We start from the raw sequence: 14,032 nt of genomic DNA, 5'->3' as shown, positions 1-14,032 counted from the left end.
TAAAAAAGTTAAATCATTTTTATCTGTAACAGGTCTTTTTTTTGTGGGTTGCACAAGTTACATTTTAATTGCATTATCGTTAAACTTTTGTTATCAGTTCCTGGAACCATTTTAATAAAGAAATACTCAGAGAAAGATTAAGCTTAAAATGGCATTTCTATTACTTATTACTAATAAGAAAATTGCCACAAAAACAGGTAAAAAAACACGATTTTAATCGGACTTTAAGAAAATTACTTGTTTTGAAGTTATGGTTTTGTTTGCATGTGTTTGCTTTGAAGACTGCAGGTTATGGAGGTTAATGCCTGGCAGCGGGATCCTCTTCAGAAATATTATAGACTTAACAGCGTTTGATACTTTTTCCTCAGATATAGGCTTAACGTTGTTTAAAGCTTCCGGCATTACCGTTTTAAAATCTCCAAGGATGATACAGGAGTCCCAGAGGAGCTGCTCCGCTCCCCTGAGACTCCTGTTAAGACCTGGCAGCGGTTTCTTTGATTCAGCCTCAGACGGGGGAGGCACGCCTCTGTTGTTCTTTTGGTTTTTTCTTCTGAGTCCAGTGACTGATCAACACTTGAGTCTGAAGTTCTCACAGAGACTTCATGAGCAGCAAAGTGGTTAGCACGTGCACAACGAGGGAGGATGGAAGACAAAGACGCGGATGAGAAGTGGATGCTGGGACAAAAGGAAGCTGAATGGATGACACATAGCACACCGCCTGTGAACATGGCAGGAACACCCAGCTCAGTGTCGGCGTGGCATTTTCAAAATAACACCTGGGATTTGTTCTTCTAGTTAGCTGGATCCTTCATCCAGGTGCACCATCAGTAACAGCTCAGGTGTCCTCACAACTCTAGTTACACAACGTGTTGCCTCAGAGACACAATGTGAGCAGACATAAACAGCAAACAGAGCGTCAAAATGCCGAAAATTTGAGTTGCATTCGTCCCGGCGTCGGTTTGATCTAAGTCCCAGTAAAAACACCACAAATCCTGCTGGGAAACTCAGTGGGGGTTCAGCTGATTGTTGTAGTGGAGTAGGGTTTGTTTACTGTGGCATCAAGGCTCAGGAAAAATGAACGATACGTTATGTTCCATTCCACATAAATAATTTGTGAAGCTCAATGGTCCATAAAATAAAAAAAGCAGGGATCTTTTAAAGGTGGGAAGCAAGAATGTCAGATTGGATGAGATGGCAAAAAGGAGGCCACCATGTTCAGAAGATAGAATTACATCAATAATATGCAGCTGGAAAAATTCAAGGATTGATTTTGATAAGGGCATTTGAACTCTTTAAAACCTCAAAACAGTTATGTAAGATAGTATTTATGTCATATTTTGCTGCTTAGACTAAAAGTTGACTTTAACAACATCTAACCATTCATAACATTTATAATATGTGCATTTCTGAGACCCCTATCTCATTAGCATAATCCAGATTCTATAAACCTCATTTTATGGAATGTGGTTCATGTTTTCTGCCCTGTAGTTTATTAACATTCCACTAGGGGCAGTAGAGGGACTTTTCCTGCTTATTTCAAAATAGTTGCTTCCATGAAATCATAAAAACACTTTTGGCGGGAAACATTTTGTTGATTTTCAAAACTTTATGGTGAGAGTAACTCCTCTATTATTCCCCATAACATTCATTTTTAACTGACTACTTGCTGAATTAAAAGAATGTAAAATTGTTTCTACTTCTTTATAATACAGTTACACCATGTTGAACATATGTGGATCAAATAGCATTGCAACTTTTTTTTGTGGATTTCATCAAACCGTTTTGAAAAAAATAACTTAATTCAAATTAAAATTCTCTCTATTCTTTAATTGGTGGGCTCTACATGGTTTAAAATCAAACTTTTACTATTCATGAAACAGTTTTTGCTGTCAGGCCTGCTGATAGATTCTGCTAATAAGCTTAGAAATGTCAACTTTTGCAAGCTAAGCATAAAACTGCTGAAAGAAGATTTTTCGACTAAAAACATTTGTTTTGGTTAATTGGTAATTTGGTTAAATTACCATTTGTTCAAAAGGTATGTTGGTTAATGCCAACATACCTTTTGAACTTTTATACATTTACTTCATTTTTTTAATTAGGTCACCAAAAGGCGTGGGTTTTCTCCGGACACTTTGGTTTCCTCCTATAGTCCGATACATGCTTTACAGGTTAATTGGTGACTCTAAATTGCCCCTGGGGGGCACGTGTGAGTGAGTATGTGGGCCCGCATGAAAGATAGACTGGCGACCTGTCCAGGATGTACCCCACCTTCAACAGCTACTGGGATAGGCTCCAGCAACCACATGACCCTGAAAGGGATACAGTGGATTCTGCCAATGGATGGATGGAAACCTTAAGGTCTCAATGTTCAAATGCCTTTAACATTTTTTGACATTATGCCTGATTTACATTACAAAACATTAATGCTTTGTTATATGATCCATTTCAACAAACCCGATGGTTTTCATAGTGAAAATCCTTAACAAACACTAGAATTTCTTGTGGTGTAAGTGACGGAAAGTGGCTTCTAGGACATGCATCTTTGTTTCCTATTGGCCAACAGCCCTGAACTTTCATGTTTCATGTCATCGTGAATTACGTAAACAGCAAAGGCGGACGGCAGACCTGACCTTTAAAGCCGCCTTCCCTCCAGAAAGACACTATAGTGAGGCAAAAACACAAACAAAAAAGTGCATCATAGTTTGATGCGTCCCTCAAAAACATAATTACAAACCTCAATGACAGCGTAGGAGATTATAGACTGATGTATTGGTCTACTTAAGAAACTTCTATACCATTGCAGAGGTCTCACATGAATGGATCACTTTGGTGCTAAACCTTTTATTACGGCTAATTCCAATGTAGCTGTAAACACTGAAAGTAGGCAGTAAAAAAGAGCAGCTCAATGCTTCATAACCTACAAACAACACTTAAAACAGGGTTAATACCAAAAAAACCTAAACAGAAGCGAACTCTTGTGATGAAACGCAAGACAAAGTTACGCTAAATCCTTAAAACAACCATTAGTTTTTAAAAGAAATCCACTATTTCTCTGTCTTCCAAACAAAATCTGTGTGAATTTAACAAACCTGATTCAAAGCTGCAAGTAGAACAGTAAAAATGCACCATATTGATCTTCCCCATCACCCAATAATCCACAAAACCATTCAGTCACGGTTTAATGACTCGTAATATTGGCTGTGTGCGCACGCTTCTGCACTCTTTGCATTGATTAGTTTTTTTTTCCAATGTTTGTCTTATTGGAATCACAGGTTCCTATAGGGCAGCACGTTTTCAAAAATTTAGTCCAAACTCAACTAAAAATCACTGTATAACAATCTATTTACCCCCCCCCCCCACCCCACTTCAAAGGGAGTTAGTGAAGTCTGAACAGCATTTGAATTCTTTTAGCTGTTGAGCAAAAAAGTCACACAGTAAATTTTCAAACTTTTTAAAAAGTATTTGGCCCATGAAAAATCATTTTTTTGTTTTAAATAAAAATCTTCCATACCTATTTCAACCACGACAAAAGTGGTAGACTTTCTCCTAAAATATCCCAACTCAGACGGCCGTGCATGTTAAAAGCCTATGTGGCATCAAAGCCCTTTGGGGCTACAGAGGGCCCTTTTAGCAAATGGATGCAAACAGCTGCAAACTCCGAGCTGTTCTTAATGCAGGCTGTGCAGATGGCTGCACTTGAGCCCCACAGTCTGAGACAGATCTGTCTGGCTCCACACTGGGCCCCTCTCATCATATCACTGCAGCTTCATTAGGCACCCACCTCCACGCCAACATTGATCCGACACTTCTTGATCTCCAATTAAAAAGGGTAAACCAAAACTCAAAACACAGTGAAACCCTCAAAAGTCTCTCGTCATTTCTGTATTCCTTTATCTGTGCCGGTTAGGCGGCCAACCGTCAGGAGGAACAGTAAGCATTTATAACCATGTGGCTTTTAAGGATTTGTTGGAATCGTATAAATAAAGTATGGAAATAATCGTTCTCGTTTAAGTTCAGATCACTGAACTTAAAGACCCTCTCTGATTAAAATTGATGGTTTCGGTCTTATTAACATGTGCTTGTGGCATTTTTCTGATGATGGAAGATACATAAATAATAAAGATTAAGCTAAAAATTGCAGTTCTGAGGATTTCCACATTCAAATTGTTGTGAATCCGGAGCAGACGAAAAATAACAGTGACTTCAAACATGCTCACTCCTGATTGGCAACCGCAGTTGTCATAGAAACGATGACTCAGACCGTCTTTGACCAATCACTGTCAACTGACTCCAAAATTGGTGATGTCCTTATCGCGGAAACATGGCGTCAGAATTGGCATCATTTCTGACGCCAGAGCTCTGAGATGCAGGGAGGGGAAGAGGGGCGGGGCTGCTCTTCGCATACAGTCCCACCTACACATCTCAGAGGTGAATTTCTAGTAAACTCCTGCCTCTCTGCAGAAACTGTGTTCTAGAAAACAACATATTTTTTAAGCTAAAAATGACAAAATCATGATTAAAATGAATAAAAAAGGTCAGAACACATTCTTTGTTTGCAGATGAAATGTAAAACAACATTCTGTTAAAGAACCGGATGTTAAAATATCATTTTCTCCTGATTGGTTCAAAAACAACCTATTTTTAGATGCAATCTTTGTGAATCTAATTCACATGTGGATATGTAATGTTTGATGCTCCTGGCTCTCAGAAAGAAATCTCTAAATATACATTTAAGAGAAGTGGTTTAGCATCCGTCCATGTTTTAACATAATGTGTTTTCAGGCTAAGAGACAAAAATACTCTCAGAAAAAAAAGGCTGTGACATTTATATTTTGCCCTATTTTGCTGTAGAAAGATGAAACAAGACAAAAGCAAAACGTGGGAAATCTTAAGTATACTTATGACTCAATAGCTTGTGGATCAGCAGCAGCAACTTTAAGCTCTTGTTTGCACTGCCTTTTTGTTTGCTTTCATTGCATTTTCTTAACTTACCTCATCGTGAAAAACAATTGCTCATCTGTGCCTCTCAACTTGCTTTAGATACCCTCACTAGATTAAAAATTTCTAGGAATATGACTCACTGACTGGTCCATATTTGATTAAACGACCAAATGCATCACAGTGGACAACACACACGTGATGGTCAAGTCCTCATTACAGTTCAATCAGTGGAAACACTGTAGTCATACTGTTCCGTTAGCATTATTTTGATAAGGAAAAACAACAGCGGGCTGAACTTTATGAATCTAAAATGTGAATGGATTTGCCATTCATTCTTGTTTACTCATTTGTTTGTACACATATTTAATTTATAATTGATTATCTTGCAAGAAATACACAGAATCTGGAAAATGTCACCTGTACTGTTCAGTACCAGGTATTTCTCTCTGAATCACACTGGTTGAAGTTTTGGCTGAAGATGCTCTGGATTTATTTATGTCTGTGAATCAGAACGTTCAAAATGAACTAATGCTGACTATGAACCACAAACTATGTTTTGGATTGAATCGTTACACCTTTACTCCATAGTTTTCTTATTTACATTGTTTTTTTCTTTTGATGGACAACTGCACAAATTAAATTTTGGACAGCGGTCCCCCGCCATATTGGAATTCACCGTCGCAAATATCTTTTTTCTTTCTTTGATCTACGGTGGATTGTGTTCTGCATCTTGATTGGCTGTAGAGCATAAATCTCCTCTGTGCTGTGCTTCCTGTACAGATTGCGTTCATTTAGACAAATTGACGTAAATCGTCAAAAGTTTCTACAACACTGTACTTTCTAGGAACTCTTAAGAGTTTAAAGAAAAGAGAGAAAAGTGAAAATGTTCATGTCTTTAGTGAGAAGTTTTACATGCTTAAATTGTTTGTAAAAAATAAAGATGTCACCTTATTGAAACCCACTAAGACCCGCGCTCAAATGATGTTTTTTATTTCAGTTTTTTGCACACATAAATGAAAATATGGGGTTAGAAAAAGACGGGATACAAACTTTTGCACGACTGAGTCTCTGCATGAAGCCACAGGAGGGAGGTTTTTTTTACATTACTGATCAGAGAAGTGGAAAGAAAAAGGACTTTTTGCATAAGCCGTTACTGCGTGCTGAGAAAATACAATGTGCTGCGGACATGGACCATAGTCAATCAGTGAAACACACATCTATCCAATCATTGAACTGGGACTGCTGACTATTGAACTCATTTAATATTCAAAACAAATACAAGTTACTTCACTGGGTCATCACAATTAAACAAGAGAATCTCTTTTTTTGTTGTATTTGTAACACCCTTTGGAAATATACATTCACATGGCTGCATACAAACAAATTCTCTCTTTTGAATTGCTTTCAATTACATCAAATCACAGATGGAGGGCGTGGCCTGTTGGAAGCCACGCCCAGCCTGTTCCCAAAGAGACTAGAGAAGCATTCCTAGGAAGGACTTTGGAAAAAGCTATGCATCAACGTCATCTATCCATCACTAAGTCTCCATGTTTGCAGTCAAAATAGTTTTTTTTTTTTTTTTACACAACAGGATCCCTACACAGAACTCCCTAAATAAATCCAGACTATAATCTCCACCTTATGTACAATATTTACACTGGAATGTTGAACATATTGAGTACAAAAAAGAGATTAGGATGGAATGAAGTTACCCACAGTATTATGAAAATAAAGAACAGTGTGTTAATCTCGAGCAGTTGACCGAACGTGAAGGTTTTCTGCCGGAAAACTGGCTTCGTGAGCAGAATGGTGAGTTAAAATCTCGAATTTGTGCTTTTATGTTTTAAAGCCTGCATTGATTTATTTACATCAAATGGGAATTCTTTTCCAGGTGTGCTTAGAAAAGTCACCAATGTGCCACCAAGTTGAGAGGAAATGCGTTTCAAGTCTGTAATTTACAACTGTGATCTAATCTGGTTGGGATAAGGTAATTTTTGGCATCTTTGTGGCATTTTCAGAAAAGAAAGTCCCAATATTGTGTAATGTTTTCACTCTTAACGTTGGATTTTTAGCTCCAGTGTTCACATTCTTTCGACCACCATTGCTCTTTTACCGCAATTGACGTCTTTCCGACTAAACCTGAAGTGGTGAAAAGTCAATTCAAAAGTATGCCGATCTGCAACCCTTTACAATAGTGACATTTTTACCAAATCAACACTGATTCTATCGTCTGTGCGCCGATAGGCCACACTTTACGATGTGTATCGGTGAAAAGTCAATATGAAAATACGCTTTTCTCTGCGTTTTCTCAGGTATGCCACAGAGCTTGTCATTTAGCTGTCGCTGGAGACATCTCCGCTGCTAAAGGGTAAACTAAGAGATGCAACATTTCTTATTTGAACATAAAATATCAGGTACAGACGAGTTGTTAGGAAAGCAGTCTCACAGCAGCAGCGTGTGCACAGCTACAATGATCCACAGTGCAAATTCTGCAGTTCATCAAAAAGTTTTAGGAATCGTAAACTTGAAGTCGCCAGGTGACGATGTCTTCAAAAAAATGTCAATGTGCGACATCCAGCAACATTCAAGTATCATCAATCAACTGCTTTACTTTTAATCCCAATGATTTGGAAACGTTGAAAGACCCATTCCAATGAAAATTATGTTTTTAACATGTGCTAGTGGCATTTTTCTAATTAAAGAGGATGTATATAAAGAAAATTCTGCTCAGAATTGCATTCTGAGTATTTCTTTATTCAAACCGCTGTAAAACAGGAGCAGAGAAGAAAAAAAGCTTTTTTAAAAAGAGCGTATTTGTGATGTAGGAAGTACGCTGGGCAGGCCAGAAGCTCCTGGGGGCGGAGCTATTTGTCCACCCATAACTCGAAAGGTGAATTTCTAACAAATTACCGCCACTCTGTGGAAACAACGGAGGTTTGGGGGATTTTGGCTAAACATCGGAACAATAACAGTTTAAAAACCACTGGGAACACTTTGAAAACAGACCCAACGTTTTTGAAGAAAATAAGGAGGGACGTGGAGGATTGCAGAGCCATTATACTCCTTTATGAAGTCCAACGGTTCTTTTCTGTCGAACAAAACTCTTTTCATGGCTTCTACTATAGCAACATTTTCACAGATATGACCCAAATCTGCAACTTATATACATTGTTTTCCTTTTTGGCTGCACCATTTGGGAGTATCTCAGGAGGCAGCAGCAGTTTGTTCCATATTTTTGTGAAAAAATGAAAAGCTCAGCAATATCTTCTACTGGAGTTGTTTTGCACAGACGTCATAAGGGGTATCAAAGGAAATGTGGGCTAAAAAATCATGTCAGCTTTGCCCTACAAGCATAATTGCTGAGAGAACGCCCTCGACTGAGCCTGCCAGAGCTTTATTCCTGTCTAAAACTCGTCAAAGTGGGGCAGTAGCTCCTCACGAAACCGGATCAAAAACATCCACAACAAGGCTCCAGCTCATTTCAGATTTCTTCAGGTTGTTCAGGGACGGACATATAATGGCTTCTGTCATCCTCCACTATATCAAAAGTTTCCAAAGCAGGGATTGGTTTGGCATGGCTTCATTTTGATATGGATAAGTGTAACTACAACAGGCTTGAATGTGAGACTGACCTTAAAGGCCCCCAAAAATGAAATGAACATTCCTAATTTTCATTGGCTGCTATGAAGGATTATTCGGTTATTCCGGCATGAGCATCATTGAGGAAAGAGAAGGTGAGTACTCTTAATAATACCACACCTTTTCATTCCGATAGGCACTGAATGCAAAGACTAATGAGAAATAAAACTGCTTTATATGCTATTCGACGAGGTTAGCCTGTGAACAACTTGAATTGCACAAGGACAGCAGCGGACACACAGGTACTACTGTCATTTAGTTTTTTTGAGTGTATCATCACTCAGTTAAACTAAAAATAAGGCCTTAGAAAATGAAAATGTACTTATCTTTTAAAACATATGTGAGAATTGACAGGTTACCAACAGAAAAAAGGATATTTTCCCACATTCTGTTGATGATTCTTGTTTAATATACAATATAATTTGAGGCTTGTGATTTACATGCTCATCTAATATCATACAATAGACAAGCATTGACTGTAAATCTGCATCTGTGAAATCTGTTCTCACACAGATGTTTTCATTTTTTCGTATGTATTTAACTCTATATTTGTTATTTTTATTATTTTTTTTAGCTGGAGCAGCATTTTAACTGTGCCCACATTCTTACATATCTGTCACGGCGACAGTGTCCTCCTCTGAGCTGCAAATAAAGAAAACAAACCAAAAAAAAGAAACAGAATTGATAGAAAAAAATAGCAACATATGCACTTCCACTCCCACACACAAAACATGCATAAAATAAGGCTTATTACAGTATTTATATTGTTAAACCTCAGCCAGATAAGTCGTTTCCATCCTTGGATTTGCTAAAATGCTTCTCTTATCTTCAATTTTTCACATTGAGCTGTTTTTTTCCCCTCTTTTCTTTTGAAGCAAATATATTTCGCTGATTGTGTAATGGACCTCAGTGATGAGGAGGAACAAGTGATTTGCTATGCTAGCATCCACTGGCACTTGTTAATACCAATTTTGATATATATATATATATATATTTATACATATATACCATATACACACATTTTATAAACAGTATAATCCTGCAGACAGGCGGCGAGTCCATGTTTGCAGTCCATCGAACCGCAAAAATCACCCAAAACCAAAAATGGAACAAAAACCATCAAGAAAGCAGCAAGTGATTTTTTTTTTGTTTATATATTACAGCATGGTCACGGTTATATTTTTAATTCCCTTTTTTCTCTATTGGTGCACAAGAAAGCATCAGTTGACCTTTTACCCCTGGTCCTTTGTGTCCATGGATGACTCCAGGTGGAAAATGCTGTTGACGTTAGCCGCAAAGTCACAAATTCCTGGAAAACTTCTCATCTGAATCCATTTGATTAAAAGGGGTCACAAGATACAAAAAAAACCACAAAAAAAAACATAATCATGACAGCATTCCGATAAACAAAAGAAATAAATCATACAGTCGGTGGTAAGAGCACAACAGGTCAAAACGGTTCAAGTCCAGCAACAACCGTGACATTTCAGAGCTTCAGCATGAACCTCCCCGGATGTCATTTGGACCTCATTTCGATTATGAGGAGAAGAAAATGTTTTTTCCAGCCCTTCTCTCCCACGGCTCTGCTCCACAGATAAGGGCGCTGATTTAACGCAAACAGAAATGTCGCCAAACATTGAGGGAAAAGAAAAGAAACACTAGATATTTTTGTCTGTTGCTGCCACATCCGTATGGCTCAGTGGACAGACTGCTTGAAACCAAAAGCACAAACGCAGAAGGGTTAAAAAAATACTAGGCATGTCTTTGGAAAACAGCATTCGCTCTGTTCGGCTGTCAATGCTGTACGGATGTAGAGATTCAGAAGTGAAGCAAAAATGAAATTCATCTGTACATCTACTGACTTTTTTGTCCTTTTTTTTTTCTTTTCTCTGAAACATGAGACCAAAAAAGCTACAAATACCTTGAAACTCCAGTTGTCATTAAGTCACACACTTAAACTCCCAATCTGCAAGTCACTTACTTAAAAATCATATAAAAGAAGAGGATATAAAAAATGACAAACCTGCAATGAGAATGGCAATAAAACGAGGCGTACATCCAGTGTAGGACTTTCACAAATGTGCTCAGCAAAACCTCAACCTGCTTCTTTTTTTTAGACATTTAATACATTGATAACATGTAAAGAAAATTACACAAAAAGAATAATGCACAAGCGTTAACCAACCACCTTCCTGGCCTTATAGGTCAGTCACAACAAGTCACTTCACACACTGTGGTTTGTATTTTTTGCCCATTCGCTTGGTGGAACGGCGCTTCCTGTACCTTTGATAGACACTTGATTTTTTTTTTCCCAATTAGCTGGATGGGGTCTGATGTGGAGGGAGTGAGGAGGGAGTGGGGCTGTGTTTAGGGTGGGGCGAACAGGGGTGAAGGGTGAGGTGGAATGAAGGTGCGGGATCAATGATTGTTTGGCTTGGTTGTCGCATGCCTCTACACATACCACTCTTTCTTAGAAATGACAGAACCATCGGTTTGAGAGATCATATCGTCGACTATTTCGGGTTCCGGGTCGTACTGGAAACCCAGAGTCCGCTCGTCGTACTCTCGGCTCTCCCCCTCGTCCACGGTAAAGTAGGGCCTCTTCAGGTCCTCCGATTCGGTGTCAAAATTGCGATCGCTGGGCTCAAACCCTCCGGTGCTGCCAATCTGGGTGGGCTTCTTCTCGTCGTCCGAGTCATCCGGGTACGGCAGGTTCTTGGGCTTGGAAGGGTGGGCCGGCAGGCCGCCCGCCTTGCTGTACCCGTTCCCGAAGGCATGCTTTTTGGTGTTGTAGTCTCCCTTGAAGGTGCGCTGGCGGCGGCGCAGGAATATGAAGAGCAGTACGGCCGCCACGCCCAACAGGGCTACTCCCCCTACAGCACCCCCGATGACAACACCTGCACTGTGCTGCTCCTGTTGGATCCCATGGTTATTTGGTGGGTTGGTAGGGAAGTCTGGGTAGGAAAAGACAGATGGAAGGGAGTGAGTCAGTGCTCTGGTGGGAGGAAGTGCATTTGTGCAGGTGCAATCTTTTTTTTTTTCTTCAGGAAAGATGATGTGAGAGAGACGAGGACGGAAAAGCAAAGGGGAAAGGAAGGAGGCCCCACTCCCACACAACAAACCCCAACCGCACATAAAAGCCCCTCCGACATCGTGCAAGGCTCAGACACAAACACACATGCAGCGTCAGACATGGACAGAGTGAGAAAAACAGCCAACACAACCATAGTAAAGAAAAAAAAAAAAGGAGTGAATGACAGTTCATCAGCATGCACCAAAGACACATTTGTCCTCCTGGTAAAGGTGGAGGGAGCAGTTAGACAAAAAAACAGCAGAAGAGCTTTTCTGAATTCAAAACATCTGTGTCTTCCATTCAAAGTCAGCATTTCATCAAAGTTCAGCATTAAACAGAATGCCAGAAATGTCATCAACAGTGAAAAAAGCAATGCCGAGAACGAAGGCCTCGGCCAAGAAAACATGGAGCTAATACACAAAGCAAGGAGAGAGGCATCAACCACAACTCCATTAAAGGAGGCAGAGCTGCATGACATCACAAATATATAGAATTATAACAAGAAAAATAAGCAGAAAAAGGGAAAATGATCAGTATCACACACAACTGACATAGTACAACTGTTGTCCGGTTATAACTGATCAGGTTCCAGCGCCGCTATAGCCAAAGCTGCATCTGCAACTACACCACCACTGCAGCTAAGCCGAGCCGTCACATCCGTCTCCCCGTTTTAGATTGCAACTTGAGCATTCAAGGTAGCGCCTCTGACTGTACATGCGTGCAATCGCTTAGAAGCGTGCAAAGCTGCCTCATGCGCAGAGACTGAAAGGACACTTTTATCTAAAATATGATCAAAGCCTCGGAGGCACGTTGCCTGGGTAAACCTGTGCGAGAAAAGGTTTGTTTAATTTCTCTGGTGAAGAAAAGGGGGAAGAGTATCCTCCACACAAATGATGAGGAGGAGCCGTGAAAAAAGAGCAGAAAACAGTGAGGGGGGAATAATAGAGGCTTCTGTACATGCAGGGCAAACCCAAGCCTTGTCTGGTTTGCAACGAGGCAAGAGAGGATTTACAGCGTTTGAGACAATTACAGCCTTTGCTTTTTCCTCAGATCGTCTGCTTCTCTGCATCATTGCCAGCCTACTACAAGACATCCCAATGTAACTCCAACAGATCGCAACACAGCCCATATGTTCATCTGGATTCGATGAACCGCAGAAAAGGAAACAGACAGGAGAACAATTATGTGATGGAAAACTACACGACAATGAAGATTACAAACAAGTTCTTTGTGAAACCATCATGTAATCTGAGTACTCTTGAAATATTTAGGTTTCAAAAAAGAAGAAAAATCTCCCGCATAGGTGGATGATTTATTAAGGAAACTACCATGAAAATGTTTGTGCTATTTGTCAGCAATGTAGGGTGCATCGGATTATAAGGTGCACCACCAACTAAGGGTCTATATTCAAATTTATGTCATACATAAACCACATTAAGTGAGACAAAAGAGTCAGAGACAAATCCTTCAATCAGTCATACTTTAATAACTGCGTTCACAGTTACTAGAACTAGTTTGTAACACTCAACACATTAGCCACGTTAGAACCGTTAGCATGTTCACAACATCCGTATATTCAACTTTGTTTGCAACATGCAAATAAATAGATTAATAACACCAAAAACAAACGTGATTGTGACTACCTCTCTAAATCCCAACCTTTGTAGAAACACGTAATGAAAGAAGTCAGACACCGCTATAAATTAGCTGCATTAGTGTATTAGCAAAATATCCAACCTTTATTGCAACTCGTAAAAAGAACAGGCTGATGCCGTTAAGAACAAACATTACTGTAATTGCATTTAGCTCCCAACCTTTGTCGTAGAACATAACGAAACTACAGTCTACACGTTAGCTAAACACCCAACTATGTTAGCTACACGAAAATAAAAAACAAAAAACAGACTGATACCGCAAAAAACAAACAGTATTGTAACTATGCTAACTCCAAACCTTGTTAATCAAAACAAAACACAGTCCAACATCTCTGCACATTAGCCATATTAGCGTATTCAGAATAACACCCAACCTTGTTCGCAACTCGTAAAAAACAGGCTAATTTTAACGGAGCACCATGTATTTATCTACTCAATTCAGCATTAGAAACAACAACCAGAATGAAACTATGTGTAAGGCACCGGACTATAAAACAGTCTTTTTCTGAAAAAAAAAAAAGTATTTTAAAGGCGCCTTATAGTGCGGAAAATGCTCTAATAAGATCAATAACCCTCAAAATGAAGCACTCTTTCTCTCACACAATGATTTGAGTGTAACTCTGGCATGAAAGGACTGTAGTGGGTGCAGTTAAGAAGCTACCGAAGCCTCCTGCTTCACTGCAATGACAATGGCACTCCATCAGTCCAACAGAGAGACCTCCCA

The 14,032-nt window shown here is 39.4% G+C and overlaps 1 protein-coding gene across 12 annotated transcripts in view; it reads right to left on the bottom strand.

Moving 5' to 3' along the window:
* nectin1b (nectin cell adhesion molecule 1b) overlaps positions 1–14,032 on the bottom strand; it is a 216,925-nt gene that overhangs the window by 103,930 nt on the left and 98,963 nt on the right. For 2 of the 12 annotated variants that reach the window (XM_011482288.4, XM_011482292.4), the window contains one exon: positions 9,716–11,534. The exons of 8 other annotated variants lie outside the window; for them this stretch is intronic. In XM_011482288.4, coding sequence (XP_011480590.1) covers positions 11,032–11,534 — 503 coding nt within the window. In that variant the 3' untranslated portion in view covers positions 9,716–11,031. Of the gene's footprint in view, positions 1–6,184; positions 11,535–14,032 lie in introns of those variants that run through there. 2 more of the 12 variants (XM_004075273.5, XM_011482291.4) reach the window with 2 other exon arrangements.

Source organism: Oryzias latipes, chromosome 13 (assembly GCF_053564925.1).
Source record: "Oryzias latipes strain Hd-rR chromosome 13, Olatipes_Hd-rR_3.1".
NCBI classification, from domain to species: Eukaryota; Metazoa; Chordata; class Actinopteri; order Beloniformes; family Adrianichthyidae; genus Oryzias; species Oryzias latipes.
Note: the sequence above shows the minus strand (reverse complement) of the source record. Positions and strands in the feature narration are given on the sequence as shown.